Raw genomic sequence first — 21,521 nt, forward strand, 5'->3', positions numbered from 1 at the left:
TATAATGGTGGCTAAAGAGACTGAGGAAACAGTGGCTGCTTGCATTTTTTTTCTCACATGTATTCAAGGACCCCACAGGGAAATACATTTTTAAAAAGATCTAATCCACATTCTGCTTCCTAGACTCCTGCTTAAGCTCTTTTTCACATGCAGCCCAAAGTGTGCTCAGATAAAAATCTGAAAGAAAAGAATCCTTTCAGCAAGCAACTATCTTTAAAATAAGAAAGAATCGATTTTCTTTTCTAAACATAAAAATGAAAATGATCCCAAAATAAGCCATTGTGAGCAAGCAGATTTAGAGCTAACTGATACTTCAAAGCCTTTAGAAAAGATCCTGATTTATCAACACCATCACTGAAAAAAATCTAAAAAGAATGACTTCAGTTTTGACAGCAGTTAATGCAGCCACTAAGAGTTGGCTGCAGTGAAATAATTTTTAAAACAGTTACTTAAAAGTTGGCTATATACTCCTCTAAATATATTGTACCACAAACAAATCAAAAACATGAAACAAACAGAAAAACCCTTACTACTGGTTACTAACTAGTTCACAAAAGTTATAGAAAATGCACACCTATCAAGAACATTTATCATTAAAACCAATTTCATGATAAGAATATTGCAGAACATACTTACTATTAGTCTTTTAAAAAAATTCCACTGCACACACTGTCTGCCTCTGAAGTGGCTATTTCCTTTCTTTTGGATACTGAAACATTATTAATCTAGAGTTCTTTTTTCCTTATTTGATCAAAACAAACTCATTTTACTTTTAATGTTTCCAAACTTATTTGCTTTTGAAAGAAATGTTCTAAAGAAACTGGAAACTAGATAAAGAAAACATACCTTTGGTTCTAAAAAGCACCCTTTGAAATAGCGGTACTGAACTGATACTCCTCTACTTAGTACAATGGTTGCTTTCCATAACATGCTGTGAGAAAAAAAGAAAGCAGCAGCATCAGTATCAAACTAAAATGCAAGACTTCATTAATTCATAAAATCCTTCAAGTAAGATGTGTAATCAATACCATTTATCCCTACAAAAATTTTTATTCGAGGTCTGATATCAACTGGGAACTGGGAACATAATACCATGCTGGGCCCCATGGAGCTATGGGGCTCAAGACCTTTGTGTCCCCCATTTCTTTGATTAATAAACAACCTTCATTCAGTCTCCATGACCATCCCTGAGTTCCAATGGGCAGATTCCAGCAGTTCTTAATTAGGGAAGGGAGGGGATGCAAGACCAGGGAGAAAGGAACAGTCAAGAGCAGCCTTGTGGCAAGGTCCTATTTCCCTACTAAGGATACATACAACAGTTATCCTTGAGCTATTTTACAGATACTGAAATCCCCTGCAGGTGGGAGAAGTCAATGGTATGCAGCCCACAAGCATGAAGACCCCAGACCAGTTAGACCCGAAGGTTTATGAAGTTGACTCCCATTTACCTCACCCATCAGAAGAAATGTCCACCGAGCTGATCACGCCTTCTTTGAGCAATTACTATAAAACTTTTGACTATCTTTCCCAATTTGGGACACATAGTTTTGAGGGGATTAGCCCATTGTGGCCTGCTTTGCCTAGCAAAGCAATAAAGCTGTCCTTTTCTACTTCAACCAAAACTCTTTTGTCTCCAAGATTCATTTTGGCACTGATGTACAGAGAAGCTGAGCTTTAGGCATCAAACACAGTGATGAGTAAGGCAGAAAAAGTCTTATCTTCAAGGAGAGTGCTTGCTTACGTGAATAGACAAACAAACATAGGAAGGACTAGCTGACCTTTCTGAGGGGACAAATTTTGGAGGGAGACCTCACAAGAGCTATCTGAGCTGAGACCTTAACAATGAGTCATACAAAGAACCAGAAATATTCCAAACAAAAAAAGGCAAGCAAACACTGCAGACTTCTGAATCTCTTCACTTTTCACTTAGCTAGGGATGTTGCTGCTGCTGCGGCTGCTAAGTCGCATCAGTCATGTCTGACTCTGTGCGACCCCATAGACGGGAGCCTACCAGGCTCCCCTGTCCCTGGCATTCTCCAGGCAAGAACACTGGAGTGGGTTGCCATTTCCTTCTCCAATGCAGGAAAGTGAAAAGTAAAAGTGAAGTTGCTCAGTCGTGTCCGACGTGTCCGACTCTTAGCGAGCCCATGGACTGGAGCCTACCAGGCTCCTCCGTCCATGGGATTTTCCAGGCAAGAGTACTGCAATGGGTTGCTACTGCCTTCTCTGAGCTAAGGATGTTACATGGCTGCTAAGAGGCTTTGAGGCTAAGGTCACTGACTTAACCGCCTGTTTCGACTGTCTCTTATTCTCCTGCCCAGCCTCTAGCTATTCCTCCCAAGTCAAGCAGAGTCTGTGTCTTATTTGTTTGTAAGTAAGTCTTACAACTTAATGTCTTCCTTTGAACTATTCTATTCTAACATATTCTAAACGCTATTTCTAAAGTTTGGACTCAACAGTTAAAGAATTCACTACAGTTCAAGATTATAAGTAATTTTTAACTTCAAATCATAGACGAATAGCATTTAAAGTGTGCTCCCAGGACTATATTACCTAGGAGCTTGTAGAAATGCAAAATCTCAGAATACATCTAAAACTACTGAATTGGAAACTCCCAGGGAGGGCCCAAGCACTCTGTAATTTAACAAGCCTCCAGGCTCTGATGATGAACACTTAAGTTTGAGAGCCCATGTCATAGATCATTACCCAAACATTAACTCAGCATGAATAGTTCAGTGACTAAACAGGAGCTCCGTGTGTTCTTCCATGATACCAGATGGTCAGCAATGCTCCCCACCTGGCTCTGCCAAGACAGACTTAAGGCATTACCCTTACTCTGACTCAATTCTGGTCTCTAACAAATATCCACAACCAGCTGTCAACCCTGGTCTCCAGCTACAACAATCAGATTAACCTGGCAATAATAAAATACATATGTCCTGGCTCCACCTTGGGACACTGGTTTCATAGGTCTGCGGTGAAGCCTGGCCACATGGAGTTCGATACACTGGATGCATATGGTTGAGAAACACTGCTGCACAGCAAGGACAGACCAAATGCTCAGCACATATGCCCTGACTACTTCTTCCTGATAAGCCTCAGAATCCTCTTCAATACAGGGCTCTAGATAGATTCCACCAACTCTGGGGTGAAACTTAGTTCCCATCTCTGCTACCAAAATTATGGCAAATGTCCAGTATTATTTCATAGATAAAATCAACCAGATTAAGTGCAACTTGCCCCAGATGTGCACAGTAGAATTAATATGCTTTAAAAATGTGTTGGGGTCCCTCTGCCATGCATTATTTATCCATCTTCCAGGAGTAGGGCCTAAGCATATGTACTTTTTAAAAAAAGCCCCTTTTAAAAGTGCAAAGTCCTTTTAAAATAATTTTTTAAAGTGGTTTCAGGACTTTCCTGGGTCTAGTGGTTAAGAATTTGCCTGCCAATGCAGGAGACAAGGGTTCAGTCCCTGGTTCTGGAAGATCCCAAATGCCAGGGAGCAACTAAGCCTGTGCACAACAATGGCACCCACGTGCTACAATTACTGAAGCCCTCGGGCCCTAGAGCCCTGCTTCACAACAAGAGAAGGCACTGCAATGAGAAGACAGGTAATAGGGCAGATCAAGAATTCAGAGCAGAGGTAAACAAGTTCAGAAGGACATGAGGTTTCACCTCAGACAAGAGTGACAGATCCACAAATCAAGGAAAAAATAGCCACTTGAAGAGAATAAACATTTCATTTGTCTGTGACCCCAATATCGTTTGTCAACAGAATTTAATATATATATAAACAGAAGAGAATTGGTTGAGAAAACGTGTCACACAAATGACAGGGAAGATGGTATTCTATGTGTTTGTTCTCTTTTCCTAAGAGAACATTAAGGTCTTGTTCTACTTTCCCTGTTATTTCCCTGTGCTCCTCAAACTATCTGCTGTGAAGGACCAGTTTCTGTTTCTGTTACCCTACCAATACTTCTAGTCTACAACACATCCAGTTCAATAAGTCCATTACATGTATCGGTGTCCTAGCAATGTCAAATTGCTGTAAGCATTTCTAAACACTTGCTCTCAGTTTGTGCATTTCTCACATCATGCACTAATAAAAAATGTTTTTTGTCTAACACTGGGTCTACAGGCCACAGTTTTAGCAGAACTGCTTAATAATCATCTAATCTGATGTTTCTCCCTGGGTGCACTGCATGTATTTGTACACTACTTACAATCTCATCTCTCCTTTACCCCCACACATACATTTTGACAATCAGTAACACTTCAAAATATCTGCAGGCAGAGGATTACCGTTGTTCACATCACTGATTCTATCCTAACCTCTTTACCACGTAGATGATGGAACTGAGGCTTAAGAGATATGGGATCTGCCCCAAATCAGAATGGCAGAAATGAACTGGCACCCAGGCCCTCCTTTCTCCACTCCAATGCACCAACACACCCATGCTAAGTTTAGTGCTGTAATTAATGTCAGTAGTGAACTCATTTCATTAGCTAAAAATTCTAATGCTGTGTTCTACTCTCTGCTTTTAATAGTATATATGTCTCAAGACAATTATTTCTTAGGCTAAAGCAAAAACTACATTTTTTAAAAAGAGTATGTACCAAGAAGCCAAAGACAATGTCTTAAAAAGATTTTTAAAATAAGAAACAACAATATAAGCCTGTTTAGAAACATGGTATTAAGTACCAAAAGATGCAGCTAACAGCCAAGACTTGAAATTATTTGAGGTCAAAACTGAGAAACAAAGGAACTTGTTTTTTACAGCAAAGTTTGTAAAATGACTTTACTCTGTATGCATATGTGATAAGTTTGCTAAAAACTAAAAGAAAAATACACCAAGATCTCTTTAAAGAAAAAAAAAAACAGGTTTATAATCTGAATGTCACAATTGTTTGGTAATATGACATGTCCATGCTTACCTTTCACCTGTTTCATTCTCTGGAAGAAGAGCCACAGCTTTTTGAGGATTCCAGTTTCCCAAAGCATCACAGCTTCCACATATTGCAAAAACCTCTCCTAAAAAACCATAATGGGTTAAGTAGGAACATCTCATTTTGTTTTAGGAAGTTGCACTGGTTTAACAGGCTGCAGAGTCCCCTTTAGCAGAGATGAAAGGGCTTCACTGGAGAAACGGGTTTGAACCCAGGTGGCACACACACTAGCACGTGTGGTTTTTTGGGGGGTTTCTTTTTTCTGTTTTGATTATACCTGCATTATTAATCTGACCCACCTCTACAGAACCAAAGGCAGAGAAAAGGAAGGATGTACAGGAACAGAATTTTCTTCATTTTTCAACTACTTACTGAGCCAAGAATAATGAGCACCAAGAAGACAAAGTGATCAAACCACAGTCCTTGTCTTCAAGGCAGCTTCCAATTTAAAGGGGAAAACACTAAAGGCATGTAAGTATCCTAGAGAAATAATAATTGATATTTTCCAGGAACTCAAACAGTAGCTATCAAGAAGTTAAAGATCAAGAAAATTATCAATGGGACATGAGCAATGTAACCATCACTAAAAAAAAAAACCCTCAATACAAAACTAGCGAAAAATCTAGTATTCTTTACTTAAAAAAAAAAAAAGACTATCACACTTCATCTGAACACTTCTCAACACACAAACCAACATCACCTATATTTGCTAATTTCATACATTTAGCAAAAGTCTACAAGTTCTTGAATATAATTATGCAGAAGTCTTTAACTTATATATCAACACATTCTGAATTACTGTAATTAAAATTCATGAAGAAAAAGACAATGAACTGAGCCCAAATGAACAAAACTTCAGGATAAACTCCTTCACACTCTGTGTAGCTTGGCTTCCAAGCTTTGGACACTATTCCATTAAGACTGAAGCTATACTTGGCTTTGGCGACCTGCATGAGCATTTTGTATACTTGGACTATCTAAAACTTAACTAAAATCACAAGTGTGGTAGTCATTCAGAAGTTTTCAGGGTTCTAAATACATGTCTATAAAGGCATACGGTGGTTATACATAAAGATTTCATTTTAAAATATTCACCAATCCTTAAAGTAATCAGATTTTTTTTTTGCAATTAACTTAGGTTATCACTACCTTTTCTGATGTAAAGGAAAAAAAGATAAACACTTTTGTTAAAAACAAAGCACAAATATTTATTCTCAAGATCACATATGCTGCTATGCATATGTATAGCATATGAGATGGTTCCTAGCTCAAAGTATAGATTATCATAAAAATCACTGATTCAGGCCTGTTATATTTCTTTTATAAAGGAGAGTCTCATCAAACTTTTTCATGGACTCAGTTATTTCCTATTCCCACACAAAACAGTAGCTACTCTTTGTTCTGGAAAGAACATGTATCAGACATGGAAAAAAGTGAAACCTGGACAAACTTGGTTACTTTCCTTCTATATAAAAGCTCCTGCATTTAACCAACACCCTCCTACAATGTTACTCTTTCTGCTGATTGCCTTTGAATATGGCTTCTATGAGAAAAAAAGGGAAACTTTTTACTAGAATAGGCCTCTTTCTTTCATTGGCTTTCATTTATCAAGAGACTTGAATGCTAACTAAAGGAATTTCAAACAGTACTGCCACATATTTTTAACTTCTTCCCTCTAACTTCACCCCTCTCTGCACTCTCTCCACATTTAGCAGAGAATACATCCTCGTTGTTTTGAGGAGGAACACAAGATTTAGGCAGAAGGTGACAGTCCTTCTTGTCCATCCACCTCCTTTCCTTTCACTTAGATTCAGCTACATTCACATCTACCACTATCTTCCCTCTAGTCCTTCAGGAATTACATCGTGTCAAGCTGACTCCTCTAGAGTTAATTCTGCAGTCATCTTCTTTGTCTGACATGGTCAGCCCCTTCTAGCTTAAAGTGCCTATGCACAAAAGTCAATAAAAGATACAGGTCTGCAGTCTTCTCTCCACAAAGGAGATTACACACTGGACAAGAGGTGAGTACTGGACCCAAGAGACCAGCAATCTTCAACCTACAGAATCTTGCCCAGAGGTGGAGCTGTCCAATATTATCTTGGCTAAGAATGTGTGTTAAACAAACACACACTATCAGGTGCTGTAATAGCTTCTGGATCAAAGATGCTTGATATATAGAATGAGTAAGTTAAGAGGTAGTGGGAAGGGGCACAGATCTAAACAAAGAAAACAATTTGAAAAAGCCCCAAAGGAGAAAAGGAATGCAACAGATTTGAGGACTGGCCAGTGTAACCAGAGTGCATTAAACAAGGAAGTATATAACCCAGGCATGATACTGTATTTTTCTAGTGTTCATTTTTTGGGCTACACTGTGCAGGCATGTAGGATCTTAGTTCCCTGACCAGTGATTGAAAGAGGATAGAATTCATGCCCTCTGCAATGGAAGCCAGGAAGGAGTCTTAACCACTGTGCTACCAGGGAAGGCCCAAGGTGTGATTGCTCTGACGTGCTACCTTACACTCAAATTATTTCACACTGCTTTAGTAGATAGCAAAAAAATACAATGAAGCTTTTAAAAACAGATGTATAAGTAAGGAAAAAATTTATCTTAGCCAAATATTTAACCAACTTTTCACACTAGAAACATTTCCATCATTTTCATGCAACTTAAAACCTCTCTCACTGCTGAGGGCCCAAGTTCAATCCCTAGTCAGGGAACAACTAAGATCCCACAAGCCGTGGGTGTGACCAAAAAAAACAGCTCAAATATCTTTATCCTATGCAAAATTCACAGCTTTCCTGGAAAATATGAGAATAAGACACTATTTGAGACAGCTTTTTGTTTTTTTCCTTGGGCTTACTATGCTCCAAGCACATTTCCGTTATCAGGCATGCCCTGAAGATACTTTCATCTAAAAATTAGAAAGATATTTAAAAAATAAATAAAAATTAGGTCCACTCTAGTAACAACTCTATATTTAAGATAATCCAGATAAGGAAAATGTAATTTTTAAAAATGTTTAAAAGTAAAGCTTTACAATACCTGGTAAAAGAGTTCCTCTTATTTCAAAGGTAACCTGAGAAGGTGTCATTCTGATGGATTTATTTTAGGATGTCGTGCTATAAAGAAAAAGATGATGTCATTTATAGTACATCTAGATAGCTACCACCAAGAAATAAGCTAAAAAGCACAAAACAAAAATGAATCTCAACTGTGAGCAAAAGATTTCAGAGACTAGAGAGACTGAATTATTTGGGAATTACCCAGCAAGTCTTAGGGCCTAATGTTACAAACCTATTCTGTAAGAATGCATGGACCAGAAAAAAACTGCAAAACAAGTGCATCCAAGCTTTTTTTTTTCTTAGAATTCAAGACTATCTTGTCACACAGTTACTCCTCTAATAAGCAGCTGTTTTGAACTCCACCTATCTTTCCTGACCAGGCTCATGTTTACAGTGGAGGGAAATATACACACACACACAACTACAGACAGAAAAAAGCTTGGCTCAAGGTAAGAAGGTTCCAATTTTAATAACAAGAAAACATTCAAAGAACTTAAGCACCATCCACTGAAAAACTGGTTATGTTTCGTAACAAGTTTGAGAATCTGCTTCTAAATGACCTGATAGCTTAAAAAAGACAAAACTCATTGCCCTACAAATAGCTTTTCAAGTTTCTCTTTATTAACTATAGGGCCATCATTACTCCAGTCCCATAGTCTCAACTCTGTAATCTATTACCAAACCCTGTAGATACGAATTTATCTTACATACATGCCTTTCTAAGTTTAAACTTCTTTAAAAACTCAAGCCTCCTACTTATATTTTGTCTTCCAATCACTTTCCAACAATACATTTTTATGTCAATTAGAATGCTTCTCACTTCCCTGGCTTAGAATCACTTCCATTATTTTACAGAAATCTAAATCCCTAAGCTCCTGGTGTCCTTTACTCCTTTAGCCACATCTTCGCTCCAGCTTGCTTTCCATTTCTTTGCTGTTTTTCCCAGCCTAACCAACTTATTCACCTTACCATCTCTTTATTTAAGTACTTAAGATAGGAAATTTTTAAAGACTTTAATGTACATCAATTCTCACGCAGTTTATAGAATTTAAATATAGAAAGAACACATACTCCACACAAAAGGCCACATCATATTGTACATAAGCTATCCCAACACCTCCAAAAAAACTTTTGTACCCTCAAATCCATCAATGTTCCTAAAAGAACTCCAATGTCTTAATGTCATTTCCATTAATTTTTCAGCTTAAATACTGTTTATTTGCATTTATACATTTTATTTCAAAAAAAAAAATCCTGAAGTACCTTTCTCAACTATTCATTCCTCCATTTTTGCTATGCTCCCTTCTCCTCCCTGTGAACACATGCACAACTCCGCAATGGTCATTTAATGAACACTAACACCCACAGTTAACCACACTTTCAAGTCAAAGCAGACAGATCTAAAGCAGCAGTTGCCACTGGAAGCAATTTAGTCCTCTAAGGGTATCTGGCAATGTCGGGAGACATTTCTGGTTGCCACAACTGTGGGTGATGCTCCTGGCATCTAGTGGTAAAAGCTGGGAGTGCTGCTCAACACCATATAATGAATAGAACAGCGCTCCAGAAATAATTCTCCAGCTCCAAGTATCAAGAGGGCTAAGGATGAGGAATCTCTAATAACTAACCCTCGTGGGGGCTGCAATGAAAATCAAGAGTCACTATGCATCATCTCACCTACATCAATTATAAAATGTAAATATACCAAATAAACTAATCAAGTGAAGTCAAAGTGGCTTAGTCGTGTGGGACTCTTGGCAACACCAGACTGTAGCCCACCAGGCTCCTCTGTCCATGGAAATCTCCAGGCTAGGAGTGGGTAGCCATTCCCTTCTCCAGGTGATCCTCCCAAACCAGGGATTGAATCCAGGTCTCCCACATTGCAGGCGGGTTCTTTACCATCTAAGCCACCAGGAAGACCATCAGTCAACGTGGTTTCCTGTCACTTGTCTAAAGAAATCCCTATTTAGTAACTATTTATTCAGTTAGAAAACCCAAGATTCCACACTGGAGGGAAAAAAAAAACCTGTCCTTGATCAAACCACATATGCTAATCTATTTTCTATGTCTAAGAGTAAACCTGATCTATTTAAAACATATTAATACATCCAGTTTGAGCACAGCCAAAGAAGTTTTAAACCTAAAATTAGTTCTAGATTGTTACCGGCCATTTAACCTATATAACTCAAATAACCTAATACGAATCTGAGTATAACCCTAAGAATAGGATGATTTTCTTTCCTAATAAATAAATGATTCATTGAAGCACTGCAATCTACTTTTAATTTATCTCTTACATTTATCTACATCAATCATATCAAGCAGAAACCTTAAGGTTATCTAAAAAACTAGGCTTTTTAAGTTACTGAATTGAGACAAAGCAAAAAGCTCTATCATCCAGCAAACTGCTGAATAACCAATCTCAACATATAACCTGAACTTTCACCCAATGCTTACTGCCACAGTTACTAAGAACAATCTCATGTATATAATTAAAAATTGGTGCTTGATTATTTGTTGATCAATTTTAAGTAACTGTTTTAACCAATTTTAGGGAAACAGATATAATTATTCCTATGTATTAAAATCAACACCTAGTAAAAAATATCTGAATTTCTACTGCATTAAATTTTATGAAAAGGGAGTTAGCTGATTACAGTTGAGCCTCTCATTATTAAGGTTGCTTGTAAGAGTGGCTACAGTAACTTGGGTGGAAACAGCTGCAGTTTACATTATGTACTATATACCAAAGCTGCATACACAAGCACAAAATTAACCCCACCCCTCTAAAAAAAACCTCACTGGGTGTCAACAATGCATCATCCCCAACTTGAATTGCCAAAAAAATCATATAATCTGTTTAAGTTCCACTCCCCGCACTGTCCAAATTTAAGGCCATTCCAAATAAAAGCCTGCAGAGCTGCTCCTACAGCAGTTTACTTGATGGTGGACAGAGGCCAAAATTCTGGTGCAGGACTGAAGTATACCATTTTGGCATCCTGCTACCACCAAAGTAAAATACTGTTTTGTCATGGAACAAAAAATTTACACAACCAAAATTTCCTCTTCTTCCAAATATGCAAAGGGAATCTCAACTTGAACAGGGACAGATCTTCTAGATACATAAAAGAATAAGATGGAAAATGCTAGTCATTTTATATACAGGAGCTGACTGAATATGTAATTTAACTAATTCACCTATACCCTCACGTACAAAACATGCTTCCTGAGATATGTTTCTGGTTTGGTTTTAAACATAACCTCCATTTTTTGCTTTCTGAAGGTAAGTATTAAACAGCATTCTCATCTGAGACTTTGAGTTGCATTTAACACTATTTTAACACATTTTTAAGGACTCGAATAATTTGCAAAATGAAACTGTAATTTACATTTTAAAAATACTTCAAAAATACTACCTGGCAAAGTAAGTTTTACTTTATTCTTTTTGTAAAATAAATTATTCTAACATATTCCTTTACCGGCTTGCAAGCTTAGGGAACAAAAGACAGATTTCAACAAACAGAGGTACAATTTAGAACTAAACTGAAGTCACAGATATTTTCAGCAAAAATGTATTTTTTTCCTAGCCAAAAAGACATATTTCACTGTTTTCCTTCAAATATTTTTCAAAAAAAAAGCGGTTTCCAATTCTCTAGGCTCCAACAGCTTTGCCTCCTAAATGCATATTAGAAAGCAATATATAAATGCCTATACTTTCCTGAGCTAACTTCTGCTTATCCTGGTGGAGGATCATTATGATCCCTCTAGTCCAACCCCAGTATACTGAGTCAATACTTTAATCAAGTGTACATAGACATTTAGAGGCTTCCCTGGTGGCTCAGAGGTTAAAGCTGTCTGTCTGCAATGCGGGAGACCTCGGTTCGACCCCTGGGTTGGGAAGATCACCTGGAGAAGGAAATGGCAACCCACTCCAGTATTCTTGCCTGGAGAATCCCATGGACAGAGGAGCCTGGTGGGCTACAGTCCACAGGGTCGCAAAGAGTCGGACACGACTGGGCACAGACATGATGGGTTTTTTATTAAGAAAGCAGTTCTGAAGGCTTCATTAAGCCAGGAAACTCGTTAATCATCTTTCTACACAATGCCAGAAAACCACTCCAAAGTTTTTTTCATTTCATCTAGATATTACTTTCATATACATTTATTTTTCCTGGTTAAGTTATACACAAAGATTTGATTCATCAACTTACTATTTGTACATATCAAATTTTACTCACTCTGCCACTGAAATATCCTTTGTGGTCATTATTTGAGTCGAACTTTCCTAATCTCATCTTGTCTAGAATATCAGTTCTCGCTAGTGATGTCAAGAACGGACCGAACCATGCGCAGTTTTACCTGTTTGTTTTACCTTATGTTACTTACTTTTACCCAGAACGTTAGGCGTTGGAAAAAGGACTGATAACTTGTATTTATTTCTCAGCTAAGTCACAACTGTCAGAAATGCAGCAAGACGTGGCGGGGAGGCGGGGGGGGGGGGCGCGGGGAGGCGGGGGGGCGCGGGGGCGGGGGGGCGGAGAAGGGGCCGGGAGGGGAGTAGTGGATAGAAATTGCGCAGAAATAGGAAGGGCAACAGAAAAGTATGAAGAAAACATCAAGCCCAAACACCCAACCAGTTCCTCTATGTGTTACATCAGACTAGACCGCTGTCTCAATGGTGAAAGATATCCACACTTCGTGACTGAACTCATGATTCATGCCTGATTTCCTTTATAACCGGGGAAGGGGAAAAGAGGGGGATCGATGAACTAGGTTTTGAAGAGCTTGGAAAAAGTAGAGCTTTAGAAAAAGAGGCAGCTGTCTTAAAATTGTATCAGGGGCACTGATGTCTATTACTGGAACCTTTTCCTAAAAAAGTAAGGCACTTCGGTTTCTTGGAGTAACTGAACTATACAAGCACGCCCTAGACTACTTGGATAAGCAATTTCAGAAAAGCAGCAGTTGTCAAAACACTACGAATTACTTTTGAAGTCAGAGAGTGGCGGTGAGCGAGTCCTGCTGCATTTACGTTTCTTCGTTCCCTAAATGGTTCTTCCAATACTTAGGTGGTCTCATGCTCTATGCATTCTGGTATTACCGAAAACGCTACAGAATTTTCGTACGGGAACTAAGCACTAGGCAGCACAGCGTAATCGCGGCAGCAAACGATAAATACAATAAACATGTATTTACAGGATTTACAGAAGCAAACCTCCAGGCCGCTGTTTCCAGACCGGCTGCCCGTCCGGGGCGGGGGATCCTGCCCACGACTCGCCCCCCGCTCCGCCGCGTAGCCCTGACAGCTCTGCCGCAACGTGAGCGACAGCCAAGGGCCCCGCACCGAGCGCCCAGCCCACCCGGCCTCCCACCTCACCTGCTGGGTCCCCGGGTCAGCGCCACCACCGACTCCGCGCCCGACAGTCAGAGTCGCAGGCCGAGGTGCCGGGCGCCGGCCGTCAGCACCTCGCCAGCGCTCCCTCAGGCAGCCCGCAGCGGCACCAAGCAACAGGAAGCGGCTCCGCTCAAACCGGTTTCAGCTGCTCCAGACCAAACCGCCAGACCACCTCGCGGGGCGGGGCCAGAAAGCGGCGAGGCGGAGACTGACGTCACGCCCGGCGGCCTCCGGGCCAATGGATGGCCGCGCGTTGGGGGCGGGGCCGCGCGATCCTGGTAAGGGCAGGCATCGGTGACTGAGAGCTACTGGGCATTCCAGGGGTCTCCGGTGTGGGTTTTTTCGGCTGACCGGGACCGGCGGCAGAGGCCTGACCTGGGTTCTTAGACACCTACCTTGGTCCCCTAAGCCGTCCTAGGACAAACTAGAATGGAAGGTGGAGCTGAGATCCTGAATTGCGTCTTTTGTCCCATTGGAAAGCGGGGGAGATTAACAAGATTAACATTCTGTGGAAACTATTTCGTTACAAAATGAAAAGCGCACTTGGACCAAATCTTTAGGGTTAAAGAGAATTGAGAGACCTCAGATAGTTTAGAGTTTATACCTTCCCTATGCAAAGGACGGGGTTCATACTTGCAGTATCACTTGGTGGTTATTATCACAGTTGCCCACTGGAGACCCTGTCAAACCTGCCTATTCCAATTGCTTTTAACGGCTTCCCAGATGCAGTGATAAAGAATTCTGCCTGCGGATACAGAAGAGGGCAAGAAAAGGGGTTCGATCCCTGAGTTGGGAAGATCCTCTAGAGAAGGAAATGACAACTCCAGAACTGTTTGGGAAATCTCATAGACGGAGGAGCCTCGCATTTTTACAGTCCATGGTATCTGCAAAAGAGTGAGACACAATTTAGCGACTTGGCAACAACAACGTCAATCGGCATGAATTGCATGTAACAAGACCCAGGTTATTCATACTTAAAATAAAGCTTGAAGCTAGAAAGATCTCTGCAAAACTCGTAGTCATTTATTAAGGGGGGGGGGGGAGGGAGGGGGCTTACCAAGAAGAAGAAGAAGAAAAAAAAAAAAAGACAAGGTTTACTCTCTCCTTTGATGGTTCCAGAAAAATTAATCAGCCAACTTAAACTGTTGCTTTCCAGTCTTCAAGGTTAACTGCTGGTTTACCCGTAATAGAAAATTGTTATCAGATTTCATTTAAAACGAGTGAGATTCCAACTCGAAAATTTCATAGTTCTATAGCAATATGATAATAATATATTTGTAATTATATTTAAAAATCGAGTAAGATATGGAAAATATCTTAAGATATGGAAAAAGGACTCAGGAGCTAGCTCGAGCTGCAAATTGATTAGAATGGTCCTATTGAAAAAGCATTTGGGTTAGAGGCGCTCTAGCTTTTAGACAGCTCCTAGTTTTATAAGTAGGATTTTATAAATAGATATATTTGTTAATAAAATAAAATTTTATATATCGGGTGACTGAATTTTATATTTGATCTTGGATTAGCTCCCAGAGCATTTTTGACTGTTGTCTATTAAGTTAATAAATAATTACTAAGTACCTGCTTAGTGGAAGACAGGATGCAATGGTTTCTTGATGTCACTAGTTTTAATCACAATTTTCATAAGGAATTAAAAATTCCTCTTAATTATGTACTATTATCTGCTAAAGTCAGCTGTTAACATTTCCTAATACCTTAGAGTTCATTTCATTCCTCTGCTGTTAGTCATACTTCAGTGATGAATTTCTTTCACATGTTTGCTTTTTTAAAATGTTTATACTAGATCTTTTTTTTTACTGTAATCACTATTTAATCAAGGCTAATGTTTATAGTTCAAGTTGATGGGTCGAAACCATGCTCTTTTCCTAAATCCTATTGAAATCACAGAAGGATTACACATATTTGAAAATCACCGTCAGTGAGCCAGAAATTGAAGAATTTCTAGAAGATTTAAAACAAGCCATCAGCATTGGATAATTGAAAAACTGAGAAAAGAGAAACGTGGACCTGCAAAGGGAAAGAAGGGACCCCTGGAGCTGCCACTTTACACAGCCTTGCTTAAAAACTCTTATAATAATTCAACATATTTTAGATTATATCATATATGCCTTGTTATGATTGCTATATTAGAGTAAAATATAAACAATACATTCCTTCCTCATACTTCTGTGGAATGTTATAACTTTTGCAAGAAATGTTTAATGAGATTAACTTGGATCTTATCTCATTTAAAATATTTAATGTTATCTTATTTGATTAAATAATGAAACATATTTACTCATTTGTCCAAAATCAGCTGCATGATCTCTCTCTGTCTTTCATGTATTAACAATGGTAGTAGCATTGGTGGAAAATCTTCTAGACTTAGGTTCCAGACTTGAACTTAAATCCTACCCCTCACTATCTGTGATTGAATATAAATCTTTGGAAAATTTTTTACTGCAATTGATGAACTTAAATATATTTATTTATTTGTTTGCTCTGGGTCTTAGCTGTAGTACTAGGGATCTTCAGTTGCATCATGGGGGTGGAATCTGGTTCCCTGAGGTGGGATTGAACCCAGGCCCCCTGCATTGGGAGTACAGAGTCTTAGCCACTGGGCCACCAGGGAGATGTCCTCAAATTGATGAATTATGAGGCTTTCTTTCTGGACAAAACGATTAAGCCCATTTCCTTTCTTACTTAAATTTAGTAGAGGTGTTGCAGGAAGGAACCCAATTCTGACTCCATGTTGGAAACTACTTTTTTGACTTCATTTTATTATTATAATCATACTCAATGGCTTGCTTGGAGGGCCCTGCCCCTCTGCTTGACTGTAAACTAAAGTGCCTTTGCTCAGCTCCTGGAGAGATAGTTTGTCCATGCCCACCTGTGAATAGAAGAGATTAACGCACCCCTTCTGAAGGGAGATGTTTTGCAAGGCTGAAGACCCTTCCACTTTATTTCCCCACTGCATTTCCCTCTCTATTCTGCCTTTTGACTTTAGTTCCTCATTGCTTCTTTCTCTCCAGTCTGTAAGAGAACCTGGCATCCAGACCCAAATAAATTGGTTATTTTGAGGCGCTAGCTTGCCACCTTCTCCATCTGCCGGCTCCCCAGTTAAAGTCTCTTCCTTACCTCAACCAGGGCTTCCCAGGTAGCTCAGATGGTAAAGCATCTGCCTGCAATGCATGAGACCTGGGTTTGATCCCTGAGTCAGGAAGATCCCCTGGAGAAGGGAATGGCAACCCACTCTAGTATTCTTGCCTGGAGAATCCCATGGATGGAGGAACCTGGTAGGCTACCGTCCACAGGGTCACAAAGACTGTGGACACGACTGAGTGACTTCACTTTCTTTACCTCAACACCTCATCTCTTGGATTCATTGCCCTATCGTGTGGCAAGTAGAGTGAGCTTGGACTCGGTAATAGAGGTAGAAGTAAGCTGTTGCTAGTTTCATTTTTATTTTATTGAAATTACCTTTGTTGGGTTCAGGGTTTTTAAATAAATTTTTGGCTGTGCTGGGTTTTCAGTTCTGTGCTTGGGGTTTTCTCTAATTGCAGGGGGGTGGGTAGCATGGAGACCTACTCTTCTTTAAAGTGTGCAAGCTTCTCATTGCAGTGGCTTCTCTTGTTGCAGAGCATGGGCTCTAGTTGCAGAGGCTCAGTAGTTGTGGTGCAGGGTCTTAGTTGACCCTCAGCATGTGGGATCTTCCCAAATCAGGGATCAAACTCATGACCCCTACACTCTTAACCACTGAACCACCAGAGAAATCCCGGGTTCAGTTTTTTCATATAAATTTTACTACAAAAAAAAAAAAAAGTTTTATGTTGATATCAGTATTTTTTTAACCAACTATAGCATCTACTTTTGTGGCCACTATTTTACCAAGTCTAATTTTGCAAGTCTTTATTTTTATTACAAAGTGTTGATTCCTCCAACAGTGGAATTCCCTGATGGCTCAGACTATAAAGAATCTGCCAGCAATGCAGGAGACCCAGGTTTGATCCCTGGGTTGGGAAGACTTCTGGAAAAAGAAATGGCTACCCACTCCAGTATTCTTCCCTGGAGAATTCTGTGGACAAAGGAGCTGGTTCAGTCCATGGGGTTGCAAAGAGTCAGATGGGATTGCAAAAAGCCAGATACTCATGAGTGACTAACGTCCGCCTGTACACCTTTGGTAATTTTAAATAATCAGCTTTGTTTTGTGCTGAGTCTTCTCCCAGAAATATTCATTATGACATGGGTAAAAGATCATTTGGGAACTTCCCTGGTGGTCCAGTAGTTAAGACAGGGAACATAGGTTCAATCCCTGGTCAGGAAACTAATATCCCACATGCCTTGAAGCACCTAAGTTCACACACTGAAACTGCTGAAGCCCACACTCCAGAGACTGTTTGCCACAACTAGAGAGAGGCCATGCACCACAACAAAAAATCCCCATGATGCAATGAAGATCCTTTGCACAACAACTAAGGCTTCACCTGCGTGTGCCTGCTAAGTTGCTTCATACTTCCGACTTGATGCAACACTGTAAACCAAAGCCTCCCAGGCTCCTCTGTCCATGGGATTTTCCAGGCAAGAATACTGGAGTAGGTTGCTATGTCCTCCTCTAGGGGACCTTTGACACAGTCTAATTAATTAATTAATTTTTAAAAAAGAGTGATCATTCATACTTACCCCTTGATCAACCTGTGTAAATATTTTGAATATTCTCCCGAGATATTCCACGATCTTTGTACTGTCAGAATCTTATACAGATTCAAAAGGCTATCAATTTCGAGTTTCGTTCACTTCACAGGTGGCTCTGTCCCTCGAAGTTAAGGTCCATGCCTTTCATTCCCTCTGCATGAGTCCATGAGCAATTACCAAGTTACAGAAGGCACTACTAATTCTTTAGCAGTGGCCACAGGACTGGTAAAGGTCAGTTTTCATTCCAACCCCAAAGAACAGCAATGCCAAAGAATGTTCAAACTACCACACAATTGCACTCATCTCACACACTGGGAAAATAATGCTCAAAATTCTCCAAGCAAGGGTTCAACAATACAGGAACCATGAGCTTCCATATGTTCAAGCTGGATTTAGAAAAGGCAGAGGAACCAGAGATCAAATTGCCAACATCCATTGCATCACTGAAAAAGCAAGAGTTCCAGAAAAAACATCTACTTTTGCTTTATTGACTACGCCAAACCCTTTGACTGTGTGGATCACAACAAACTGTGGAAAATTCTTCAAGAGATGGGAATACCAGACCACCTTACCTTCCTTCTGAGACATCTGTATGCAGATCAAGAAGCAATAGTTAGAACTGGACATTGAGAGAGTCATTTCCTAGGCAGGTTGATAAGAAGTCTAGGGGTCCCCAAGGAGAGAGGGGTCTGGAATTCTCAAGGAGGAAGAAAGGACAAACTTTTTTCCCCCTCTACATTCCTTAGGATTATGTATCCTGCCTGAGGGACAGTCCCTGGATTAAACGTTCTGGCTAATCTTGTTCCCTTAAAATGTAAATTATGGGAGTAGGTCTGATCTTTACAAGGATTATATAACAATGTATCCTGCCTGAGAACAGTCTCTTGATTAAACCTTGGGGCTAATTCTGTTATCTTAAAATGTAAATTATGGGAGTAGGTCTGGTGCTGCTACTGCTGCTGCTAAGTCGCTTCAGTCGTGTCCGACTCTGTGCGACCCCATAGACGGCAGCCCACCAGGCTCCCCCATCCCTGGGATTCTCCAGGCAAGAACACTGGAGTGGGTTGCCATTTCCTTCTCCAATGCATGAAAGTGAAAAGTGAAAGTGAAGTCGCTCAGTCATGTCCGACTCTTTGACACCCCATGGACTGGAGCCTACCAGGCTCCTCCGTCCATGGGATTTTCCAGGCAAGAGTACTGGAATGGGGTGCCATTGCCTTCTCCAGGTCTGGTGAGGTCTTTACAACCTCCAGACATTCTTTGGATTCATTGGAGAGTATATAACTCCATTGCTAACACTAGCAAGGGGGTACTCTTTCTACCTCCTTCTGATGTTTATGTCAGAAACTTTCTCTATCTCCTTTATACTTGAATAAAACTTTATTACACAAAAGCTCTTAGCAATCAAGCTTCGTCTCTGGCCCTGGACTGAATTCTTCTCCTCTGGAGGCCAAGGATCCCGGAGTCTTTTTGTGGTTCAACAACAACCTTTCAACATGGAACAACAGACTGGTTCCAAATTGGGAAAGGAATGTGTCAAGGCTATATATTGTCACCGTGCTTATTTAACTTATGCAGAGTACATCATGCGAAATGCCAGGCTGGATGAAGCACAAGCTGGAATCAAGATTGCTAGGAGAAATATCAATAACCTCAGACACGCAGATAACACCAAACTTATGGCAGAAAGCGAAGAACTAAAGAGCCCCTTGATGAAAGTGAAAGAGGAGAGTGAAAAAGTTGGCTTAAAACTCAACATTCACAAAACTAAGATCATGGCATCTGGTTCCACGCTTCATGGCAAATAGATGGAGAAACAATGGAAACAATGAGAGACTTTATTTTCTTGGGCTCCAAAATCATTGCAGATGGTGACTGCAGCCATGAAATTAAAAGGTGCTTGCTCCTTGGAAGGAAAGCTATGATCAACCTAGATAGCATATCAAGAAGAGAGACATTATTTTGCCAACAAAGGTCCATCTAGTCAAAGCTATGTTTTTTCCAGTAGTCATGTATGGATGTGAGAGTTGGAGCATAAAGAAGGCTGAGCAAAGAAGAACTGTGGTGTTGAAGACTCTTCCCTTGGACTCCAAGGAGATCAACCAGTCAATCCTAAAGGAAATCAGTCCTGAATATTCATTAGAAGGACTGATGCTGAAGCTCCAATACTTTGGCCACCTAATAGAAAGAACTGACTCATTGGAAACGACCCTGGTGTTGGGAAAGATTGAAGGCAGGAGGAGAAGAGGATGACAGGATGAGTTGGTTGGATAGCATCACCAACTCAATGGATATGAGTTTGAGGAAGCTTCAGGAGTTGGTGATGGACAGGGAAGCCTGGTGTGCTGTAGTCTATGGGGTCGCAAAGACTTGGACACAACTGAGTAACTGAACTGTACTGACTAATTCTTCATAAAAGTGACACAATTGCTACAGTTTGTTCTTGCTGTTAATTTTTCTTTCATATAAAGATCAATTCTATGTGGAGGAAATCAAGGGAACTGCTGATTTCCAAAAATTTTTAAGTGCTGCAAATGTGAACCTTTAAACCAATTTCAAATTGGCTGCTGCTTTTCTGGTCCATGCTTTCCAAGCTCTCAGTTGTATCATCATATTGAAATGTCTGTAGCACCTAAGATTCAGATGGTTAGCTCAAAATGTATTTGACCTGTTTCTTCATTGGTGAAGTGGAAATTTAAATACATAGGTTATTTCAAATGAAGCTGGAGAAGGCACCCAGCCTCTGACACAGTACCTGTTTCTACCTAATGACTATGTCCCTCCTGAAAGTGAAAGTGAAGTCGCTTAGTCATGTCCGAATCTTCGAGACCCCATGGACTGTAGCCTACCAGGCTCCTTCACCCATGGGATTTTCCAGGCAAGAGTACTGGAGTGGGTTGCCATTTCCTTCTCCAGGGGATCTTCCCGACCCAGGAATTGAACCTGGGTCTCCCACACTGTAGGCAGACACTTTACTGTCCCCTCTAGACCTTCCCTATGCCTCAATTCCATGAAAGAACTACCAATTTCAACATATGTAAAAAGTTGATTGTAAGACAATACTAAGAATCAAAAAGTGCTGCCCTTTAAAATATGCCATAATATCTTATATTTTGTTTCATTTTATTTAATGAAACTGTTCTTTTATATCTATTTAGACCCAAATTTTATTATGTATCATTATTGTGCATATATGCATGAATAGGAAAATATAAGTGAAATAAATTGCTTAGTTCAGTTTAGTCGCTCAGTCATGTCTTTGTGAATCAGTCCATGGAGTCTTTGCGTTGCCATGGACTGCAGCACACCAGGCTTCCCTATCAATCACTAACTCCCAGAGCTTCCTCAAACTCATGTCCATCGAGTTAGTGATGCCATCCAACCATCTCATCCTCTGTCATTCCCTTCACCTCCTGCCTTCAATCTTTCCCAA

General features: G+C 40.1%; 1 protein-coding gene across 5 annotated transcripts in view; it reads right to left on the reverse strand.

The window, feature by feature from the left end:
* GPCPD1 (glycerophosphocholine phosphodiesterase 1) overlaps nt 1-13,549 on the reverse strand; it is a 67,076-nt gene extending 53,527 nt beyond the window's left edge. For 2 of the 5 annotated variants that reach the window (XM_002692364.7, XM_005214894.5), the window contains exons 1-4: nt 13,382-13,549; nt 7,991-8,067; nt 4,936-5,032; nt 847-931 (exon numbers count right to left, since the gene is read on the reverse strand). In XM_002692364.7, coding sequence (XP_002692410.1) covers nt 847-931; nt 4,936-5,032; nt 7,991-8,039 — 231 coding nt within the window. In that variant the 5' untranslated portion in view covers nt 8,040-8,067; nt 13,382-13,549. Of the gene's footprint in view, nt 1-846; nt 932-4,935; nt 5,033-7,990; nt 8,068-13,381 lie in introns of those variants that run through there. The other 3 variants (XM_010811560.4, XM_059892962.1, XM_059892961.1) reach the window with 3 other exon arrangements.
* Nucleotides 13,550-21,521: the final 7,972 nt, after the last annotated feature.

Source organism: Bos taurus, chromosome 13 (genome assembly GCF_002263795.3).
Source record: "Bos taurus isolate L1 Dominette 01449 registration number 42190680 breed Hereford chromosome 13, ARS-UCD2.0, whole genome shotgun sequence".
Lineage (NCBI taxonomy): Eukaryota > Metazoa > Chordata > Mammalia > Artiodactyla > Bovidae > Bos > Bos taurus.